This window comes from Mytilus californianus, unplaced genomic scaffold (genome assembly GCF_021869535.1).
Source record: "Mytilus californianus isolate M0D057914Y unplaced genomic scaffold, xbMytCali1.0.p SCAF_5, whole genome shotgun sequence".
NCBI lineage: Eukaryota > Metazoa > Mollusca > Bivalvia > Mytilida > Mytilidae > Mytilus > Mytilus californianus.
In genome coordinates this window covers 103,868,824-103,894,151 of record NW_026262701.1, presented here as the reverse complement: position 1 = coordinate 103,894,151, position 25,328 = coordinate 103,868,824, and the positions used below count along the sequence as shown (strand labels likewise).

Here is a 25,328-nt window from a genome sequence, read left to right as displayed (position 1 = left end):
TTGGTTCTTCACAAATTATTTTAGACCCTTTAAACATGATGCATGCAAGGTTTGGTTTTAATAATAATTTTGCAAATGACTGATTTGATGCACACTTTTAGCATAGGTTGTTTCCATTTGCCAGTTGTAGACTAGTTCTTTACCGGACAAAATGGGCTGCTGTCCATGCAAAGCATGACAAGTTGTTAGAGATATATAGGCGTTTTAACCATTTTTATAATACAACATAACTATTGATATCAAAAATTTTGAGCATAAAAAAAGGATAAAATGGAATGAAAAAAAATAGCAAATACGTCAGGTTTACACACATTACAAATAAATTTGGTATTTCATTGCTCTTCAATAGCAATAAAATTTTACTTTCTTCCAAAGGAGAGTAATTACTCAAAAAATGGATCTCTAATTACAGGAACAATTGCGGAACTACCAAATATACTATTGGCTAAGCCTTTAAAAAAAGCAGACACACAAAAGATATAAAATGGTGTGGAAGGTGAGCTAGATAATTGCAAATGGCATAAAAGTAGCTTACTCTTAGTCACCATCCTTTCTTCATTTAAAGAATGTCCAAGATAATTCCTGTAAGTCATATCTTAAATGACAGGTCTGCCATTTGTGAATAAAAGGAATCAACTATACTGTGGATAATGAAATGTCTGACTATTAAGTGTAGGAAAATGGATATATAAGAGGAAACAGAACTGTTCAATTAAGATATAAAGATATTATGAAATGCCTGTAATCCATGCATCTTATCTTTTAAACATAGAGTATGTATTACAACATAAACTTGATAAAACTTAACTTACAAACATAATAATAATTTCACGTGTATGCTACTTTATTATAAATCTGCTATTATACAGTGATTTTTTGTTTAGGCTGTACACTCCTCCATTAGTTATGATTAAATATTTATGCATCCACCTATTATTATTTTTGTCAATTTAAATCAGTAGCCAGAAAGAACAAAAGTTATATTCTGAAATGTGATCCCTTGACCTGGACACTGGATGATATACATTTTATCAATATTGTTGTTTTGTGCAATCTGATAGACTGTTTAGTGCTAGTCAATGGTGCAAAATGTACCTGCTATTGATGATGTTGTGTATGATATGTTCGGACAGAATACCGCTGCATCAAACCCACATGACTAAAAATTACAGAATTATATACAATTGTGGAACTATCAAAATTATTTCAAATAAAATATATTTACACATCCATTTAGAATGTTGCTGAGACATGACTTATTTTCACCATTTATAAAAACAATAAAAATTCTTCAATTGTAAACACAAAGTTAGATGCACTTATTTAAATAAACATTCTAGAAAGTTTTACCATATCTGGGTGGAAATTATTGGATTAATTAGCCAACACGGCCAATAAGTTACCTTTTGATTGTTTGGAACATGCTTTTGAGGGATTTTGGAAGTAACATCTGACAGTTGTTCAATCAGTCCGAATAGTGCTACAAAACCACAATGAGACAACTATCCACTCGAGTTCAAATGAAGAAGATATAAATAATCATAGGTCACAGTACGGTTTATAGAACATTTGTTTTGTGATGAATTATTGATTAGACAAAACAAAATATGTTTTAGAGTTTCCTTCCTTATAGTTTTAAGGTCAATATATGGGGTATGTTTAATGCTAGTCAGAGTCAGGAATATATCACGTTTTCACCGAGTCAGTTCCGGTACAACACAGAAAGCTTACCATAACTTCCGGCATTAACAATTAATCAATGAACAAAGTGACTATGTTTTAATGTGTGTTTTTTGTCAAATCTTCCGTGTATTTTGATTAGATCAGTTAGCGTTTCCGAATCTAGGTAGAGATTTACAACATGTGGTACAATTCAAATGTTATTAAAGCAGCATCCTGATTAAAGCTTACAACATTAAAACCAATACAATTATTGTAGATGGCTACCGTCAACAACCACTAGACTATACAGGATCCTGGTACGGAATTGACACATTAAGAATGTGGATGGTTAAACTTGTTAGCACTCAAACATGTTTTAATAATAGATGAATGTTCTACTTAAATGATATAATTTTGACTAGGGATTAAATTTAAAATCATTTGTGAAACACAACAAACAACATGACTACTTCAACAGTAAGGCAATAATATTGACGGTACAAATTTTACTGCAATAGATGCGCATTTCGACAATTAATGTCTCTTCAGTGATGCTCGAGGCCAAATTTTGAAAAGCCAAATTGTATTCAAAAATTGAAGAGCTGATAAAACCAATAAGGACAAAACGTATAGCCAAGCCCGAACAAGGAATCAGAGTTTTGCACGAGGGAGACAATTTAAAATAATTTTCAAAATAATGTAACAGCAAATTTCAATAACATAATATCTGTATTGCCATGCCATTACCGAAGTACTGGCTACTGGGCTGGTCATTTTCTCGAGGACTAACAGTTCACCAGCAGAGATATCGACCCAGTGCAAATGTTTAACAGACTTCAGGACCATTTAGTGTACCTGTTTGCTGCATGCTGTTTATACCTTTTTTTCTTTTATAGAACGACGCTAAAACATTTCTCTCTTTTCCAAGAACATAACTTGACCAAGCTAGATATCTATAAACTGTTAGTTGCTGTGTTAACTGCTAATGTATACTGATAATTATCATACTTTACCATGAGTGGTCTAAGAAGACGTGTTACATCTCTATCTCCTTTTGTGTTATACAGCAGAATTTTAACCACTTTACCACTACAAATGAAATAGAAGTTAAAAAAAAATAAAAACATGTATCTTTGTTATATATATATTAATCTTGGAGAGTTTATCATTAGCTGGAGCAATGCACAATATTTTCATATGTTTGACCAGTGTAAACAAATTTAAGTACATTTTGTTGTTTTGTTTTTGTGTGTTTTATTTGTACTGTTGTTGTTGTTTTTTTTTTTGTTCATGAAAAAGGTTTCTCATTTTGTCAAAAGTAGCCACGTGTTACCAGTCACTAATGCAGAAGTTGAGAGGATATTTTCTGTAACAATGATATAATTTGCTGATTAGTTTGTTGAAAACGAAACACTATGCCTTTGAACGGTCTGAAAGCTTGTTAAAAGCTGCTTAATCAGCTGATGTTGTGTACAACAATCGAAAATTTAGCTAAGTGTAAAATGTAAAATAAAATATGTAAAAGAGAGTCGAAAGATACCAAACGGATACTCGAATGTATAAATGTCATATATTGGTATAAATAATGATGAACAGACTCAAGCATATATGCTGAAAGTAGTAAAGGATAAAACAAGCTTATATGACTTGTCAATGTGATATGCGAGTATTAAAACTTTACACTGGAAAAATGGAGATATATGATAAAGTTATTATAACAACCTCTACTACACACATGTCTAGATAGTATTCTTTAATAACATAACAACCCTGCTTATCCTAGGACTATCCCAGAAATAATTGTAATGGGGGTTGGGAGGCACCTATATCAATAATAAAGCAGGATTCATAACAACTTTTTCACACAGTCGTGCCTTAAATTTCTACTTAAAAATATATGGGGTGGGTCTTGGCGGGAAAATGTCTTCCAACCCCTCATACATTTAATTTTGGAATAGCCCTTACTACTAGTATTCTCTTTCACTGTTCTGTCTATTCTCATACAAATTATAGTACTGCGTGTTAATTATTTATGAGAATTTTATTACCTGATGTTTTTTGCTTCTCTTTCGGAATGTTTTTGGAACCAATCAACACACTGCTGCAATATTAAGAAGATTGTCAAAATATCTTTCCATAGTTGACACTTTACAGGAATTAACCCGAAAAAAATCATTTCATATAGTTTTAAATTTAAATGAAAAAAATCATGAAATCTTTATGACTTAAACGATAGAAAATTATCATTAACTAGACATGGTCAAGCTAGTTTATTTATAAATCATTAATAACTAACAGTACCAATTTAACTGCAACAGATGAGCATTTCGACAACAAGTGTCTCCTAGGTGATACACTATGCAAACATAAATGAAAATCCAAAGCCTAATACAAAGTTTAAAGAGCTAATATAACAGAAAAGGACCATCATATATAGCTCAGGAATGATTTTAACCTTTTTTATCAAATTGGGCCCCCATCCATTAGATTAGGAAATTTGTATTGCAATAAACCAGTTTTGGGAAATTTGCTCCAGCAATACAAATCCTGTTACCATCATGTTGTATGGAATATATGCTCATTGATTATTTTATAATGATTTAGCAGTTGACAACAACAATAGAAATATGCGAGTGGCAATTGACCAACGTTTATGACACAAAATGTGAAATGAAATATGTGATATATACAATGAAATAAAAAAAAATAATAATGAGTATCAAGTAGACTTCTGCTCTTTGGTCGGGTTGTTTTCTCTTTGACACATTCCCTGTTTCCATTCTCATTTTTATTTTATTGTTATGTTTAATCAGTTCCATCATTGTTTCCAAAAATTATGAGAATCCGTTACAGCAAACTAGAGTAACTGTTATAATATCACCCAAAATGGGGAATTTAGGACCAATTTTGGAATATCAAAACAACCGAAATTTGCCAAAAATTAAAGAGAAGCTTCTAGTATATATAATAATAAGAAGATGTGGTATAATTGTCATTGAGACAACAATCCACCAGAGACCAAATGTCATAGAAGTTAACAACTATAGGTCACCATAAGGCCTTCAGCAATGAGCAAAACCAATACCGCATAGTCAGCTATAAAAGACCCCGAAATGACAAATGTAAAACAATTCAAACGACAAAACTAACGGCCTGAAGTATGTACAAAACAATGAACGAAAAACAAATATGATATACAGCAACAAACGACAACCACTGAATTACAGGCTCCTGACTTGGGACATGCACATACGGCGGTGTTAAACATGTTTGCGGTTCCCGAACCCTCCCCTAACCTGTGACAGTGGTGTAACAGCACAACATATGAAAAAACTATAAAAATTAGTTGAAAAGGACTTAACTTATCAGATCGATGCAAAGCAGAAATACAAGTAACACAAACACAGACAGGACGTGGCAGGGTATATATTATACATCCCCACAACAAAAAAGACACAAAGTACAGATCTGGGAGTACTCGCAGTGACTGACAGCTAGTTCAAAGCCAATAACAACTAATAAAGAAATCATGTATCCAAGACTCTTCATGACCATATGTAAGTATTCTTTTAAAAATGGAAAACAACACGTTAAATAATTTTATGCGTCCGAAGCGCTTTTCTGGATTTACCTTCACCAGGAACGCTCAAAGCCAAACATTTGAAATCCGAGGGATGTATAAGTACCGAAACAGTTGAAGAGCTATATGACAAAAACACCTAAAATAAATAGCCAAATTCATCTAAGGTCAACTTTGCCTGAGGGAGTTAAAACCTTTCTTTCTTTATAATTTCAAAATTTATTATTTAATTTGCATTAACAAGTCAAACAGTTCATCAGCAGATCACGCAGAACACAGACAATTAAACATAACTTTTACTAACAACCGCCACTTCCAGAAGTAATATAAACAATAGGAAATAATTTCAAAATAATAAATCTATGCAAAATTTTCTTGACCGTCGACATGCTAGATTTGAATCAGGGGGAGTAGACCTCTTAAATACAAACTAATTGATCAAAGTAATACATCATATAAACAAGAAATAGTTAAAATTGTTGTATTTATTCATCTTATATTCGCTCTGCTTTTCATATAATAACAACTGTAAACATAAAGAAAACCAACAGTGCTAAATAAGACAATGCCAAACATTGTGCAGCGAGTGTCTTCGATGGTTCTGATTTAAGAAGAGAAAGAGGCGGATTAGGGCATTTTCCCAGAAACGGACTCGAAAAAAATCCAACCTTCAAAATTGCATATGCTACGATTTGTGATTTTTTTTCGTATGGGAATGCAGCCACTAGAATGGGAATAGGGCTGCCAGGCATCCCCAAATACTATAGTACCGTCAGTCCTGTAGCTAAACTAAGACCAGAAATGAGAGCTATGCTTCAAGTGACTTGCACCATGGCTGTAAACAGTGAATTGAAGGCTTTCGTCAATTTACAAATTAACATAGACGAAAAGGAGGGGATAGATAATTTAATTTAAGAATGCACTTCCAGCCATTTGGTCTTATATGTTTAAACTTGGTTACAATTCATGTTGCAATTCAAGTCACTGAAAAAAGTACTGTTTGCAAATGTTTCATCAGAAGACTAATTTTGAATGAATAAACGTACATGATTTAAAATCTTTTACCTTCTACCAAGACCAGTTGGTTAAATTTATAGAATTCAGGTGTTCCCTTACCTGAATACTTTCAAGGGTATGTGCACCATCTAGATAGTATGTTAACTTGTTTTTCTTAATGGTCTGATTTCTACAAAGCCATTTACATTCAACTAAACCTAAAATTACATAAAAGAAGAAATAATAAAATAGAAGAAGAAATAACAAGAGAAAGTTCCATGGTGTTATGGCTAGTATTTATTCTGATGAAAAAGATTGCCATGGGTGTCTATTTAATTTTAATGAAAACTTACTCCTTTAATAATTACTTGATGAAGACGTTGAATAATTTCACCTCATGTAAATTAGTGGATACTTTTTAAAAAGTTGCGTTTAGTCCTTTCTAGCCTTTTTTCGCAGCGGTTTATATTTTCCTAATTTTCCAAATTTGTTTGTGTTTTTGTATAAGAACAATTAGTTGATTTACAGTACATTTGTGTAATTAGTCTGTGTAATTGCAAAGAAACTGATCATAATAAGAATTATTTACAAAATGGTGGCTATTTTAGTGGATAGCCAATTCACTACATTACAGAAAATGTGATATCACTAATTTAATAACTTATCCAAATGTTTCAGGAAATAAGTGAGGAGGAATACATGTGAACATACATGTACCAGTGTTTATTTCTGAATGTTGACAGAATGTTATTTCGAACATGATAACGATGATATGTATGAAGATAAATCTTGCATTTACAAATAAAAAAATATGGTTAAACTATTTAAAATGGCATCTATAGGGATAGTAATTATTATTGGTTGATGATGTTAAATTACCCGGAGAGAACAACCCAATATGGAGTACTTCTACTTTAGCGGACCCCATAAAAAGTACGGGAAACTATAGTAAATACTAGTATATAGGGATTGGTCGCGCCAAAAAGTTAAAAACGAAAATAGCCCAAAAATCAAAAAAATGAGGTCAAAATCGAATGCCCCAGGTGAAGTTTTGTTTAAAAAACTGTTGTTTTAAACAGTTTTTTAAATTAGAATTACAATATCTAACAGAAAGACGTCTTGGTAAGTGTACAAAATGTCCACGCTTCCGTTACTCAGGTAGGTATATCACGTGCTAAATATTCCATTATCGGTGACCTCTACGTCATGAATATTCATGAAATAAGTTACGTCATTGTCAACCGTAACGTAAAATCAGCTGTGTTTGTTTACAAACATTACAATGTAAATACGGAAATGCCGATCAAGTTAAAAGATTTGTTTATTATTTGTGAAAGTGTTGAGAAAATTATTCAGTGGTGTTTTTCTATAGGATTAATTCTAGATTTAACTGGAGAGGTATGTAAAAAGTGTAGCCATGGACATTTTGGATTAAGAAAAGACAGTTCTTTTTCAAACGACATTTTTTTATTGGAAGTGCAGCAACAAAAAATGCAGTAAAAAAGTTTCTATCAGAAACGGATCCTGGTTTCAAGGACATAATTTAAGTTTGGAAAAAAATATTATTTATTACGCATTTCTGGATTTACAAAATAGACCAAGAATTTGTAAAGCATGAACTTTCCATTTGTAACCAAACAATCGTAGATTGGTACAACTATTGCCGTGAAGTCTTTATAGAAATTTTGAAAATAGACAGTAAAAAAATAGGAGGAGATAGCGTAATTGTTGAAATAGATGAAAGTAAATTTAGGAAAAGAAAATACAACAAAGGGCGTCAAGTAGAAGGTCAGTGGGTGTTTGGAGGTATTGAAAGAGACAGCAAAAAAAGTTTTTTTGCCACAGTGGAAAATCGAACAAAAGAAACATTACTAAAATTAATAAAAGACAATATAAAACCAGGAACAACAATAATTAGTGACTGTTGGAAAGCATATGATTGTCTAGGTTCAGAGGGATTTGAACATTTGAAAGTCAATCATTCCGTAAATTTTGTAGACCCAGAAACAGGAGCGCATACAAACACCATTGAAAGTACCTGGCGTGCACTTAAAAAATCACTACCAAAATACGGCACTGTAAAATCACTTTATGATACTTATTTCAGTCAATATTGTGTACGAAAGAAATATATAATCGGCTCTGAAGACCCTTTCATAGCATTTATAACCCTCATTAAAAAAGTGTATTATCCAGAAAAACAAAAACAAACATTGTCGATTACGACAGAAATTATCACCATCAGTGAACCGCAACCTGCAACTAAAAAACCCAGAGTACTACACGAAATAACAAACACATTAAATTCTAGTCTGGATGATTTTCAAGCTTAAATGGGTAAGTGCTTTAGATTTATTTTAAATTGTTCAGTTACACCAGTTAAAAAAAAATCATTTGCATCTTCGTCTTTTGAAGCGGTAACAAAAATGGCCGCTGTTTATATTCTAGCATAGCAACGTAAATTGGGGTTATCGGTCATGCGCATAAATTGTGCATCTTCCAACTTCCGGGGTCCGCTAAAACAGATTCTACCCCCCCCCCCCCCCCATTTGGTCAGGAAACTGGCAATCCTATGCAATTTAAATGATTTATGTCGAATGCACCTTGCCATGGGAGGGTTAAAACCCACAACTTCAGTATCAACAGGCTAATGATCAATGTAGACTAACTACTAAGAGCAAACACCTAGGCCCCCTAATATAAAATATTTTGTGTGAAATTGTGAAGTAAATTGTAGTAACTGACCGTCTGTTACAGATTGGTTCAAAGGGAAAGACTTTGCTACTCCTATATCAACCTGTCCTTTAACAGCATCTGCATTCACACCATTCAATTCATCCTCTGAAATTATTTTGATAGTACAAAACTGTATTAACAATTCATATTCAAGTGTTTTCTGTTTTTAGTCTATCGATATAACATACATATGTTCAACCACAACAAATTCAATATAATTTATTTCGATTTGTATTACTAATTCATGAGCATGAAAAAGAAATAAATGCATTTTCTACTTATTTCCATTAAAATAAATAAAGGTCAATGGGATAAACAGAATAGCTAAATCCAAGAATTTAAATACAAAATTATACAAAAATGTATTCAACTCAGTATGAAACAACACTGATAACTAATACATGCGCTACCTGCATTCGTGTCTGAATTAATGTGTTGCTCGGTGACTCTTTGAATTTTTTTTTCCATATTTGAATTCTTGGATAAGTTGATCTATATATGTGATAAATACCAACATTGTTATCAAATAATCACTAACAGATAACACTATAAGCTGATCGTTTTCTTTTTAAGACAGGTACCTTTATAACTTTCTTATAAACTTTTCATACATAAAGGATTTTTCAACTTACAAGCTTAAGTGTCATAATCTCCATTTAACATGATATAAGTAACTCTGCTAGGTAATTAACTTTACTATAAATTTATCATCACCTTCTAGAATTCCGCGAGTTTCCATCCATGCCCTTGTTAGCTGTAAAGCAAGTGAAGCATTGACCTTCTGCATATGTCCAGCAATACCTAGCTTGAACTTCTCACCTGGTCTTTGGTAGGAAGCAAAGTCTGGAACAACTCTAAGATGGCACTGAAAAAACAAATAGTTAATTTTTTAAGGTGTTTAAAAGTTTTAAACAATTTACTCTGACAGTACAAATATTCACAGATGACAATAACTAGAAATATTTATGAGGGTAGAAATGATCTTTAATGTATAGAGTAAAACGCGCTCTTTAAACTACCGTTAGCGTCAGATGAGCCTTAATTTTTTTATTGTCAGTCGTCAAATCGTATTTTGAGCTACCGTTAGCGTCAAACGGAGTAATATGTTTATCGTTAACGTTATTTAAACCAAAATTTCTTACTTTCATTCTTCCTCAGGTGTAACCCATTCCTAATTATATATAACATTTTTAAATGGTGTACAGTTTTTTACTACCAATGTTACAATTAAATATAACTACTAGTAATTATATTGTGGAGAATTTGAATAGACCACAAAATCCATGAACATTGTTACACATCAAGAACGACCAAGAACATCAGTACTGTCATAGAAGTTATTGTTAAATGTGTTTCGCCTGAACATTCCTTAACTAACAAAACATCCACAATGCTTTCCTCCATAAAATTGGTACCATACGCTACAAATTTATTGATTTGGGGTATAATTCTGCATATTTTGTTAAAAATGAGCCCGAATATAAAACATGTTATACCGAAGAACAAGTGATCAGTATGCAAGAGTTTCTCATTGACAACATATTTTTTTGAATTTGAAGGTAGAATTTTCCAGCGGCATCCCTATGGGGACCAACTGTGCAACTCTCCTGGTCGACCTTTTCATATTTTCATATGAGTCGGACTTCCTTCAGACACTTGTAAAAAAAACAAGAAAATCAAAGAAGCTAGATCATTTAATTCCACATACGACATATTGATGATTTTCTTTCCATTAAAAGAAAGGCGAAAGATACCAAAGGGACATTTAAACTCATAAGTCGAAAATAAACTGACAACGCCATGGCTAAAAAAGAAAAAGACAAACAGACAAACAATAATACACAATACACAACATAGAAAACTAAAAACTGAGCAACACGAACCCCACCAAAAACTGGGGTGATCTCATGTGCTCTGGAAGGGTAAGCAGATCCTGCCCCTCATGTGGCACCCGTCGTGTTGCTCATGTTAGTACAAATAAGTCTAATTCGGTAGGTCACATTCGGGGAAAAGGGGAAGGGATTATAGTTACGACATTTGGAACATATCCGCTATCATCTGTGAAACGGATAATCCATAACGGTCAACCAACTTGTGATGGCGTCCGTAAAATTTACGAAGGGATTATTAACAATCAAAACTTTTCTGATTGGATTCCATTTATATATCCTCCTGAACTACGGTACAGATTAAAGAAACCACAGTTACAGACAAACGTAAAATAACAAAAATACCGAACTCCAAGGAAAATTCAAAACGGAAAGTCCCTTATCAAATGGCAAAATTAAAAGCTCAAACACATCAAGCAAAATTTTAATGGAAAACAACTGTCATATTTCTGACTTAGTACAGGCATTTCCTTATGTAGAAAATGGCGGATTAAACCTGTTTTTATAGTTAGCTAAACCGCTCACTTGTATGACAGTCGCATATACAGCTTTCTCCGTCCCATTTCTAGACATTTACCTAGAATTTGACAAAAGTGGTCATCTCAGTACCAGAATCTATGACAAACGAGACGATTCTAATTTTGAAATTATAAATTTTCCCTCACCTAAGCAGCAATTTATGGCAAGCCGTTCTCGTCAAAACTATGTTTAAACCATTTTTTGAAAAATTTACACACTGAGAATTAAAAAAAAAACACTGAGATTAAAAAACCTAAAAACACACACTGAGAATTAAAATTTACACACTGAGATTTCATAAAAACGCACTGAGGTTACAAAAAATGAAAAACACACACTGAGAATTGAAAATTGCACACTGAGAATTGAAAATTACACAATGAGATTTCAAAAAGACACACTGAGAAGAAATAAACTGAAAAACACACACTGAGAATTTGAAATTACACACTGAGAATTTAAAATTACACACTGAGATTTGTGCGCACATATCTAATTAGCATAATTAATCTGAATCTATTACAAGCTTAAAACAACTAAAAACAACTAGGGGACAGAACTCGTTAGTCCTTCAATATGGCGCTAAATGTTTTATAAAAAACATTAAAAATACAACGTATAGAAAAACTACGTTATTAAAGACCAATAGAACAAGAAAAATACCCACTTACTCTCATTACAAAATATAACCAAATGGTGAAAAACTTTATTCAAATTATAAGAAAACATTGGAACAATCTGCAAAAATACAAACAATGCAGTGAATTTTTTTCCCAAGTGCCTATTATAGCATATATACGTAACAAAATATAAAAGATTACCTTGCGAAATCAGGGTAACAGTTGAAAGACTTTTGAAAAGGGACCATGCTTAAACAGTTTTAAGCAAAAATCTCGATATGCTGTTAGTAATAATCTGAATTATAGGCAAAAAAACTTATGAATACGAGTTAGCAAAAAAATTTGTTAAGTCTTGAAATTTATTACGAATGTTGGTTGTAGGAACCGCATTTCATTATAATGACAAGAGTTCGGGAGACCAAGATATTAATCTGTTGAATTATTCATCTCATGAATATTCATTAGTAATTTGCATATTAATCTCAGTGTGTATTTTTGAAATCTCATTGTGTAATAAACAATTCTCAGTGTGTGTTTTTCAATTTATTTCATCTCAGTGTGTCTTTTTAAAATCTCAGTGTGTAATTTTTTTAAATTCTCAGTGTGTGTTTTTCATATTTTTAAATCTCAGTGTGTAATTATAAAATCTCAGTGTGTAATTTCGATTTCTCAGTGTGTAATTTCAATTTCTCAGTGTGTTATTTAAGGTTCTTAAATCTCAGTTTGATTTTTTAAATTCTCAGTGTGTAATTTTTTCGAAAAAATGGTTTAAACATATTTTTGACAAGAACGGCTTGCCATAGCAATATACCAACTTCACCCGCGTAGGGAGTATACATTTCTCAACTCATACGATATTCAAGAGCTTGCAGCTGCTACTAAGTTTTGTAAAACGTCATCGGTGTCTGGGTGAAAAAATTAATAAGCCAGGGTTTTGTCAAAGAACGTATAGTCCCTTTTCTCAAAAAGTTCATCTGAAAGTAACAAGACCTAATAGATAAATATTTAGTGTCTACTTTACAAATAATACAAGATGGTCTTGAGTTTTCAATTCGAGAAGCTGAAGTTGAGTATGTTTTTATTTACTGTACAGTTTTTCCTTTGTTTGTCTTCGTGCTTTTATGGTTTTTTTTTGGTCAAATGACTTTTGACGTGACTCGGTATTTATGAATCCCGCTTTCGGGTTTTTGACATTGGGCCTTCCTGGTGTAGGTGGGTCCTGAGGTGCAATTCGGGCGCAAGAATTTTTTACAAGGTTTCCATTTTGTTTACCCTTGTATTTATATTATACTTTATTGTTGACGTCTTTGGTTTCAAGCATACTGCTTTACTGAAACTTCTACCATTTAAAATTGGCAAATGAAGCAAATGACAATGTTTCAATTAATTTATCAATTTTGGCCAGTTTATGCTATGGGTGAGTGGTTACAATAAATGAATTGTTAGTGGCCAGTTTATGCTATGGGTGAGTGGTTACAATAAATGACTTGTTGGTGGCCAGTTTATGCTATGGGTGAGTGGTTACAATAAATGACTTGTTGGAGGCCAGTTTATGCTATGGGTGAGTGGTTACAATAAATGACTTGTTGGTGGCCAGTTTTTGCTATGGGTGAGTGGTTACAATAAATGACTTGTTAGTGGCCAGTTAATGCTATGGGTGAGTGGTTACAATAAATGACTTGTTGGTGGACAGTTTATGCTATGGGTGAGTGATTACAATAAATGACTTGTTGGTGGACAGTTTATGCTATGGGTGAGTGGTTACAATAAATGAATTGTTGGTGGACAGTTTTTGCTATCGGTGAATGGTTACAATAAATGATTTGTTGGTGGACAGTTTATGCTATGGGTGAGTGGTTACAATAAATGACTTGTTGGTGGACAGTTTATGCTATGGGTTAATGGTTACAATAAATGACTTGTTGGTGGCCAGTTTATGCTATGGGTGAGTGGTTACAATAAATGACTTGTTGGTGGCCAGTTTATGCTATGGGTTAATGGTTACAATAAATGACTTGTTGGTGGATAGTTTATGCTATGGGTGAGTGGTTACAATAAATGACTTGTTGGTTGATAGTTTATGCTATGGGTGAGTGGTTACAATAAATGACTTGTTGGTGGATAGTTTATGCTATGGGTGAGTGGTTACAATAAATGACTTGTTGGTGGATAGTTTTTGAAGAATTTCTCAAATTTTGTTTATGGTAAGTGCTCAAAATAAGGGTCGGTCTGGAAACCCTTAACAAATATTTTTTGGTTAAACTACACCCTTAAAAGAAACGACAATAGACATAAGCATATTCACAAACAAATTAAATTAAACAGCTCTTCTACCTTCTGGAATGTAAATCTTTATTTCAATTTATAGTTTACTCCTTTGGTGCCCTATGTCTTACATTCAGGGGAGACCTAACTTCACAGATACTTAACACCTTTAACACAAAATCAAAATTTTAGGGATATTATTTTTTTGTTGTTACTAGATGAAATAAAATTATTCAAAACTTTTAACATTGATGATTTCTTTTTTCTTTAGGGCATTTTACATCAGAAACAGGAGAAAGAATTTAAACCAAGACATACTAACCCCCTTTTCCTTTGCTCTTTCATGCAGAACTTTAAGTGCTTCAGGACACTGTGGGGATGTAAATGCTGGGACACCAGGCTACAATGAAGTTAAAAAGAACAAGGATGTCATATATTATTCATTATATATTTATATTATCAAAACAAACATATATTCATAAAAAAACAATAAAACAAAATGTTATTAGGAAGATAATTTCTATCAGCAATATCTTTATTAAGTGTCAATACTCTTAAGATACTGCATACGCAAACAATTGTTTGTTTCTGAAATGACAATTTCAAAACTTTGAACTGTATTAACATGATGTAGAACTTCTTTGGTAATAACTAAATTTCATATTTTGCTTTTTTTTTTATTAACTTGTAATAATGGGAATGCATGTGTTTCGAGCTAAAATAAAATTGGATAAAAAATAATTTTCAATGAAAAAAACTAAAATAGTACTAACTTTGAAAATACCAGCTTTATGCCAAGCAATCTTCTCAAGAGTGTTGCCCAAATTAGAAACATGATCAATTCCAAGGGAAGTAACTCCACACACTACAGGTTTCCTCACCATATTAGTATAATCATACTGGCCTCCAATACCAACTTCTATTATAGCTACATCTGTTTCTTCGTGCAGAAAAGTATAGTATGCCATTATGGTAAGGAAAGCAAAGTATGCTGGCATAGAATCATTATTTTGTACCTGTTAAACATATATATATAGTGCACATATTGGTAGTGGTATGTTGATGCACTGCTTTCATATATGATTTTATATTACTAACTGACTAGACAAGAGTCAAATTATTATATATATATTTTTTTATAAAAAAAGAAGGTGTGGTATGATTGCCAATGAGACAACTCTCCACCAGAGACCAAATGACGTAGTATGTCTTTTATCAATATTCCTATCGCCAGCTGATAAAATAACAAAAGAGTCAAGGATAACACTTTTAAAATGCCCTTGCTACTTAATTGCGGAGACATAAGAAAAGGAGGATTAAAATACCACCTCTTGATTTTATAGTATAAACAACTGGTTATTAGTTCAAAGGTAAATATATGTACATTATGTAAACAACAGGATAACCAACAATCACAGTTCTGTACTACAACATCATAGCTGCGGAACCGTAGCTCGTAGGTCCTTATGATATTTTTTGACAATTTAGGTCCGCATGGTCCGCAAATTGTCAAAAAATATCACAAGGACCTATCATGAGCTACGGTTCCGCAGCTAACAACCTCAATAACCAGTAAATCATTTTATCACTTTTTTATATACTTTTAATAATGGCTTTTATCATACCCCTCCTATAAGGAGTACAATGATCAAATATTTGTCACAATGTAAAACTTTCGTGAATCAGATGTGGATACTAAAAAATTTCAAAGATCTTTTAGAGTACATACAATCTAAGACTCTCTCATCTTGCAATAGTATTAAAACATTTGACTTTTCTACACTTTACACAAGTATTCCCCATTCCAAACTAAAAGACAAATTGAAAGAGTTGGTATTACTTTGTTTCATTAAAGAGAATGACGAACGTAGATACAAGTATCTTGTCTTGGGGAGGGATAAATCCTACTTTGTAAAGAATCACTCTGATTCAAACAAAAATTCTCTGAAACTGACATTATCAAAATGCTTGATTTCTTGATTGACAACATATTTGTTACGTTTGGAGGACGTGTTTTTCAACAGACTGTCGTAATTCCAATGGGAACCAATTGTGCCCCCCTTATTGCCGACTTGTTTCTTTATTATAATGAGGCTGACTTCATACAGAAACTTCTTAGGAAGAAAGATAAGAAGTTAGCAATATCCTGTAACTCTACGTTCCGCTATATAGATGATGTTCTCTCACTAAATAATACAAAATTTGGTGACTATGTTGAACGAATCTATCCCATCGAACTAGAGATAAAGGATACTACAGATACAGTTTAGTCTGTCTCATATCTTGACTTACATCTAGAAATTGACAATGAGGGTCGGTTGAAAACAAAACTTTACGACAAAAGAGATGATTTCAGCTTCCCCAATTATGAACTTCCCATTTCTATGTAGCAACATTCCAGCAGCGCCTGCATATATACGGAGTATATATCTACCAATTGATACGATATTCCCGGGCTCGTGTTTCCTATCATGATTTCCTTTATAGAGGATTGCTGCTCACAAGGAAGCTATTAAACCAAGAGTTCCAAATGGTGAAGTTGAAGTCATCCCTTCGTAAATTTTACGGACGCCATCACGATTTGGTTGACCGTTATGGAATAACCGTTTCACAGATGATATCGGATATGTTCCTTATGTTGTAACTACAATACCCTCCCTTTTCACGAATGTGACTTACCGAATTAGACTATTTACCGGATTTGTAATAACATAAGCAACACGACGGGTGCCACATGTGGAGCAGGATCTGCTTACCCTTCCGGAGCACCTGAGATCACCCCCAGTTTTTGGTGGGGGTTCGTGTTGCTTAGTCTTTGGTTTTCTATGTTGTGTCATCTGTACTATTATTTGTCTGTTTGTCTTTTTATTTTTGGCCATGGCGTTGTCAGTTTGTTTTCGATTTATGAGTTTGACTGTCCCTCTGGTATCTTTCGTCCCTCTTTTATGCAATTTTTGTAGTTACAAAGGAATTGTGAACCAAAGGGCACACATTTGAATTTCATGTAGTCACATTAAAAGTATACATTGTAAAAACGACACCGGTATGAATAAACAAGGGCAACTCTGGTTTTAGTTGGATGACGTCACAGGACACATATTTCAGCCAGGACTTGGATATAGATTTGGCTCCTACATATATCATGTAAATACAAAGTTTAACCTTTGTAGCATCTAGCTTGTTGAACACATCCCAGAAATAAGATACAAATTTTTCACGAGACAGTGGCTGTCCATTTACTTGAATTCGCTCTCTTACTTCGACAAGATGAGGAGAACTGAAAAATGTTTATTTCAAGAAAGCAGTTAAACAGGGTGCAGTTACAGGTGGTAAACGTAAACATACAAGAGGGTCTGGATGGGGGTCTATCATTTCTTTATTCTTTAATTTTTATACCATTTTTCTCTATTCTTTCTTTATTTTGCCATTATTCTCTTTTCTTTTTTTTTTGCCTATTTTTGTCTATTCTTTACATTTATTGACCCTTTGTTTTGTACTTTTTCCTCATTATTCTCTATTCTGTAAATCCCATCCATACCCTTATACAAATGGTACATTGCACAACTATGATATATATATGTAAAAGAATATAATAAAACCAAATGACATTAAAATACAAGTGTTTAGCCTTTATACTTTATTAATACAAAATGTAGTTTTTAAATCATGTATAAGTCAATATGCAATGTAAAGAAACAGACTGCACACTAAATTCTTCTCAATGATGCACTATTATAACAATCCATGTTCCTATTATGTAATGAGTGGTAGGGATAAGACTCTGGAATAGTTAACTATTACAAGCTTTATGGTTTATGCTAAGGTCCAGAAATTGAGATTAAATATAAGTCAAGGTTGCTGATTGAATTATAAGTTCTTGAAACTAATCAAATCTTTTTGCACAGATGCAATTAAAACCACAGTGGTAAATGCATCAAACATTTGTCAAATCTATTTATCTCTGTATGAAAAAGCTCAATTATGATAGGATTATATTAATTATACAGCCATGCAGAGGTTGATTTGCCTTATGATTTAGCCAGACAGAGATACGGTTAGATTACTAATAGAGTCTAGCAAAGAGACTGTAAGCTAAATGATATAGCTAGGCATAGTTAAGGTTATGTTAGAGATGTAGTCAGGTAGGGGAAGGGTAAGGATTTGAAAGAGTCAGACATAGAAAGGGTAATACTGATAGAGCCGTGTAGAGATGGGATTAAGTTATGGATATAGCTTGACAAAGGTGGGGTCAGTTAAAAATATAGCCCGAGAGAGATATGGTTATGTTAAGGGTGTAGCCAGAAAGAAGTAGAGTTGGTTAGGGATGTAGCCAACCAGTGGTATTGTTATGAAACTTATGGTGGTAGGTGTCAAGTATAGAATCAGATTAATATCATCCTGATATTCATATGATGAAGACATAATCTTCCAATCAGTTTAATTAAGGTCTGGAGCTGGAATGTCAGTAACTGCTAGTAGTCTGTTGTTATTTATGTATTATTGTCATTTTGTTTATTTTCTTTTGTTTCCTATTCTGACATCGGACTCGGACTTCTCTTGAATTGAGTTTTACTGTGCGTACTGTTGTACGTTTGTTTTTTCTACATTGGCTAGAGGTATAGGGGGAGGGTTGAGATCTCAAAAAACATGTTTAACCCCGCCGCATTTTTGCGCCTGTCCCAAGTCAGGAGCCTCTGGCCTTTGTTAGTCTTGTATCATTTTTAATTTTAGTTTCTTGTGTATAATTTGGAGTTTAGTATGACGTCCATTATCACTGAATTAGTATACATATTTGTTCAGGGGCCAGCTGAAGGACGCCACCGGGTGCGGGAGTTTCTCGCTGCATTGAAGACCCATTGGTGGCCTTCGGCTGTTGTCTGCTCTATGGTCGGGTTGTTGTCTCTTTGACACATTCCCCATTTCCATTCTCAATTTTAATCCTAAATGAATAAAAGGTGACTGAGGTACCACTATATTTATAGTAATAAACATTATTTTCTTTCACTAAAGGAACAATCTGCTATTATCAAATTTTAACGTGAATAAAATAATGTACCTGTAAAATCCTGTTTTGAACCCCTGATGTCGTAGAATGCTCTCACAGTATGCGCATGTTGACCCTTTACCTTTAGTTCCACTGACATGTATAACCTTTAATCTATCTATGTCATCCATCTGAAATTGAAAGACTAATGTCCTTTTTTGTTTTTTTAGGGATGCTGTCTCTATTGACCCTACATCTAACATGATTTCCCCCTTAATTTAGCCATCAATAGAAGGTCATATTTACTGAGCTATTCAAACTTAAGGGGCGAGCTCGGGATTTATTCCAATAAATCTACATATTTGAGGAACCAATAGAAATTGATCATGTTGATCACTGGGCCTTTGACCAGAATGTTATCTTAACTAAGGAGGGCGTTTCAGAAAATTTGTGTCATTAAGACAATTTGAAAGATAAAAATGTCATTTTAATGAAGACCTACATTAAGCGGATCAAAAATATAACCAATTAATATATCATTTCATTTTCGATTAATTAACAGGGCCAAATAAGCCCTAAATCGTACCTCATCCTTTGTTAAATATATAACTTAACCATCTCTATTGATATTCAGTGAAATTAAACATATACATCATGTTCAGGTGGGGCATATATATTTTTGCAAAGTATATCAGTCTTGTGATGAAACCTTTTCTTTTTCAAATATCCCTTTCGACATGATATATCAGTTAAATATATATTTTTAGACCAGATATATAATGAATATGGGTATATATCATCTGTAATAGTGTAAAATAGAGTTTTAAAGATGACATGACCTTATCGAGAATAACATATTGCCCTTTTCAAATCATGTTTGAAAACTAATTGATTCCTTATGCAACATTTCCAGTCTATGTTTCATCATATTAATGTAAAGATCTCTCCAATTGTAAATCTACGTACGGTCATTCCTACTCTAGATGCCCATTTAATAATGTTGGAAACATACAGAGGTGCATGTTTTTCACGTGCTTGTTGAATCTTTTCTAGAGTCTGTTCATTGCTCTGCAAAGAGTTTAAAGTCTGAACACATTCCTGAAAAAAAAGATCATAAGATATAATGTACACTTACTAGTAAAATAAAATGTGTTCTCTAATTCTTTGGCAATTAAACCCTTTCTGGACCCACTGTTTAAAAACATTTAATCAACGTGTGATTGCCGATGATCTCAGTAAATGATTGGCTAAGTTAAAAAGTCATAACCTTGATCAGCTCTCTGAATGAGTAGAAATATGCTGCATTTTGTAACAAGTGCCAGAGAAATTGGACAACTGATGTAGAAATCAAGAATTAGTTTCACAAAAAAATCTTACCACCAAAGTTGATCGTAAGTCTTACACAATTCAGTATACTTACGATAAATTTTAGTCGTAGTATTTTGAGTGAAACTCATTCCAGGAATGTGGAAGGCGCTCGGACTATAAAATTCGCTAATTTAACTATCTTTATTGGATAAATCCGATAATCGATTTGTACCCATGTGAGAATCCATATATATTTGTCATATATTACATATCTCTGTACATACAATAGTAGTTAATGAATATATTATATGTATATATCATTATTGTATGGTCTCATGTTCATTATATTTTTATACTTGAATTTTTAGATTGTTCATTCTTTTTATTGCATTGACATATAAAGGTAGAAATATATCTTTCTCGGTGGCTTTTCTTGGTTTGATGCAATATATTTCTCATTTTTTGGTATAATTGCCAATGAGACAACTTTCCACCAGAGACCAAATGACATATAGAAGTTAACAACAAGGTCATTTACCACACCTTGACATCATCTTTTGTTGTATGACGTCAGACATTACAGAATTGATTTCACAAGTGAAAGTATTGGTTTTTATTTGACCAGGAAATCTCTTTATCTCATGGCAGCTAATGTTAATAAATAGAGAATATCATATGGCTTTTTCAATATCAACCCGAGACACCAATATAATCCAATGTGATCTGCTCGAGTTTACTGGTATCAGCCTTTGCAATCGTGACTGACATCAATATCATCACGGATGGCTGATACAGTACAATTGTCTTTGATTACACAAATAATTAACTTTTTTTACTACTAAATATTTAATAAAAAAAAAATTATTTTCAAATATTTACTGCAATGAACAAAAAATAGTTCATGTTTACCATGCAAAAAGAAGCGACTCTGGTAAAAATAGAAATGATAAATATAGATTCTTACATTGCTACAAGTGGATTATCCATCTATCCAATTGAGATAGTTAAAATGCGATAATTTAACTATCGAGATTGGATAAAGCCGAAAATCCACGTATAACTATGTAATAATTTGTTCATCTAATGATTATCAAATACATTTTCATTTTTGATAATAGAAAATCCCCTTCGAGTGTCTTCCACATTCCGGATTTTTACGTCATACATATTTAAAGATGTAAATTTCTCTAACACTGGTCAGGACATTTCGATTCATCCAGAGAGCTGGCAAAGGCTGTGATCTTTAAACCTAGCCAATCATCTACTGAGGTCATCGGCAACCACACGTTGATTAAATTTTGTTAATCAATGTGTCCAGAAAGGGTAAAATTGCCAAAGAATTAGAGAAATAATTATAAGATCAAATCATGCATGAATAAATAATGTTTTTGGCAAGTAGAGTTAAAAAAGATAATTTAATCGTCTTTAGAGAAAAACGCACACAGAGTCACGTTAGAATTTGGCGCAAATGTTACAAAGCTGTTAACATGTATATCACATTCGATATCTGGACAGTTTTCTATGACAAGATTTGTATGACGCATTATAACGTATTTGTAGATCTTGTCTTGCTGATCATTTTTGCTTTTTAATGTTTTTCTATCTATTATAGTTTTCAAGATAATAGGCAAAAGTGAGAAAAAAATTTGTCAATATTCGTCATTTAAGGGCAATAACTCCTATAAGAAGTTGTCTGACAGTTTTTATATCTCAATGATGATTGTGGCCATATTGGCCATGGAGTTTGGGCAGAGGAGAAGATTGTTTTAAAAGCTTTGGGTCAGGTGAGCCAAAAATGCATGATTTTACCTAAACATATCTAATTTCAAAATAATTGATATATTTATTGTAATTAGATTTCAAAATAATAAATTTACAAAATATCTATTTATTACAAAATTGTGGCAATCATACCACAACTCCTTATTTCTATATTACTAATTTTCTGTGGATTGATATTTTCCAGTAGAAAATGTCAAATTCTGCAATCACTGATGGGTACTGATATTCATATCTAGTGCAGATGAGTTCACTTCAATATGAAATAAGACTGATTTTTTTTCTAGGGAGTTGGAGCAAAATGTGATATTTTTCCAGTTTTCAGAAATTTAGGATAAAAAACATGGCTTTACCCTGAAATATCAATTTTCTGCAATTATATACATGTATTATATTATTGACAACAGACAATGGACAGTATCTATATTAGCACAAACGCAATTATATATAACAATCGGCAAAGGCCCATACACAGTACATTGCCTTATAATACATACTTATGTGACTGGCAATTAAAATCTCAAAATAATGTTTACACATTTTAAAAAGGCATGTCAATTAGTATTTTTGTAATACATCATTTTTAACATTAGACAATTCAGAAATATAAAAAGAACACATTCAGTCAGGGATTTCGTTACCACAAATTACTTAAAACCTTTACTAAATTCTTCCATAGATACAAAGATTTGGTTTGCAAGTTTGGCTGTACCTATAAAAAACTTATTTCAGACGGAATAGCACATCCTAAATTTTACGATGATGTTGTTTACCGGACCCGGAAATTTATATACGATCCGGGTAAACTTATCAATCCTTTTAAATAAACTTATTCTAAAAGGTTACCAATTCAACACTGTAATTAGATCTTTGAATACTGTTGTAAATATTGATTTGGTTATTAGTAAATCATACTAGATAGTTTTGTTATACACATATGCACTTTAACGGTACTACAATCTGTCGATACCTTAAGTTTGGCATTGCACAAGGTAATGTTTTTCTCTGACTGCTAATTACGTCTTTACACTAAATCCATTTGATGTTGGATGTGTACTGATTGATATTTTAGCCTAAGATACATGATTATTAGTTGTTATGGCTTTGAACTAGTGCCCTTTTTTGTTGTTAGGGATGAGGGATGGATAAATACCCTGCCTGTGTGATTTTGTTTGATTGTTTTGCTTTGTATCGATCTGATGAGTTAAGCCTTTTTCAACTCATTTTTATAATTTGTTCTTATGTTGTGCTGTTTCACCACTGTCCCAGGTTAGGGGAAGGGTGAGCGCTCACAAACATGTTTAACCCCGCCACATTCTTGATGTGCTTGTCCCAAGTCTAGAGCCTGTAGTTCAGTGGTTGGCGTTGGTTCATGTCGGTCATATTTGTTTTTCGTAAATTGGTTTGTTATATAAATTTGGCCGTTAGTTTTCTCCATTGAATTGTTTCATATTTTTTATGTCGGGGCTTTTTATAGCCGACTATACGGTATGGGTTTTGTTGAAGGCCGTGCGGTTGCCAATCATTGCTTACATCCATTTCATTTGAATTTTGGTGGATAGTTGTCTCATTAGCAATCATACCTCATCTCCTTATTTTTATACATATTTAGAATTTATAAAGAACCCACAGCTGAATAATAATTTATCTATTTATAATAATTAATATATTATTATACATACAGGTTCACCTCAATAGACCTGAATTAATATTTATCAGCAATTTAACATTTTCTGCGATCATGTAGTGTATTGATATTTATTCAATTCAATTTTATTTTTGTTACTGTGTATGAATTGTGTTTGTCAAATGTGAATTTGCATTTTGTGACTTGGTCATGGATGAATCACCCGTAAAACTGTTTTTAACGCGACAACTGAATACACAGATTGATCTATACATATATATATATAAATACTTTTTATTTACCTCATATTTTTTGTTAACATCTATTTTCTTTGTCGGTTCTCTAGAAAATGGAACCCATGTATTAACTAAAGACGACATTTCTGATTGCTTCTTTTATAGTGTTTCTTCTTGCATATAATTATAAATATACACTGTATATCAACAAATTGTATAGTTGTAGTCAATTTGGCCTCAGGTAAATTCGCACCTGGAAAAATCGGGATCCAGTATAGTAAATTCGATACCCAGTCAATTCGACACCTGCTTGAATCAGCTAGTTGTTTCGGAATCATAATTTAACATGATATTCTACATGTAAGTAACAGTTATTGAACAATCAAGTCAGTACCCTACTTGACCAGAACGACTTGAGGAGTTCGGATTAACGGGTCACCGAGCTGTGCAAAATAACGGTTCATTCCTCCTATTCCCACTTTTTATAAATTTGGTAAGAAAAGTTAAAATTTCATGTGGGAATAGGGGGAAAACTTGTGCAAACAAAGGATTATACTGTATACACATTGTTAAATCAACTTTCAATTGACAAGTGTTTTTTTGATAGGTTAAAGGTTATTTTTGTATGTGTTAAATTCTGTGTTTTTAATTCAAATTAATATGAAAGAAATGGAAACAAATATAAGTAAATTTATTTTATTTCTTTTATAACACAAATTCAACAGTAGATTCAAGCAAGCATTATAATATGAAACACACAATACAAGTTAACAGCACTAAAACAAACCACACATTGTAGCACACACATTAGAAATTCACTGTATATAAGTCTATTAATGTTTAATAATCTATTCAACGCGAATAAGGTGGGAGGCTGCATCACCAAACTGTACTGTTGTAACTTCCTAGTTGCAATATCTATCCATAAGCTCTTCTAATCTGTTGTTGATTTCGACATACTTTCGTTTTTGGGCCACTCTCTTCCCATCGGCTGCATACTGGATCATGGTCAGGGATTAGCTTCCTCATGTTTCAGTACTTTTATGAGTTTAAAGATGTTTGGATGTGGGTGCTGGACATGTTTTATCAGCTTGCTTTGCCATCCCTCTAGATGATGTGTAGTCCTC

At 32.7% G+C, this 25,328-nt stretch overlaps 1 protein-coding gene across 1 annotated transcript; it reads right to left on the bottom strand.

The window, feature by feature from the left end:
* Positions 1-1,072: 1,072 nt before the first annotated feature.
* LOC127702845 (folylpolyglutamate synthase, mitochondrial-like) lies at positions 1,073-24,397 on the bottom strand. Its single transcript, XM_052207149.1, has 12 exons — positions 24,268-24,397; positions 20,218-20,349; positions 19,324-19,442; positions 17,430-17,544; positions 15,041-15,283; positions 14,590-14,667; positions 9,689-9,839; positions 8,984-9,079; positions 6,359-6,456; positions 3,711-3,763; positions 2,676-2,751; positions 1,073-1,159 (listed from the first exon to the last, which is right to left on the bottom strand). Exons 1-12 carry the CDS (start codon positions 24,343-24,345, stop codon positions 1,073-1,075), a joined length of 1,326 nt encoding a protein of 441 aa, XP_052063109.1. The 5' UTR covers positions 24,346-24,397.
* Between the last annotated feature and the right edge of the window lie 931 nt (positions 24,398-25,328).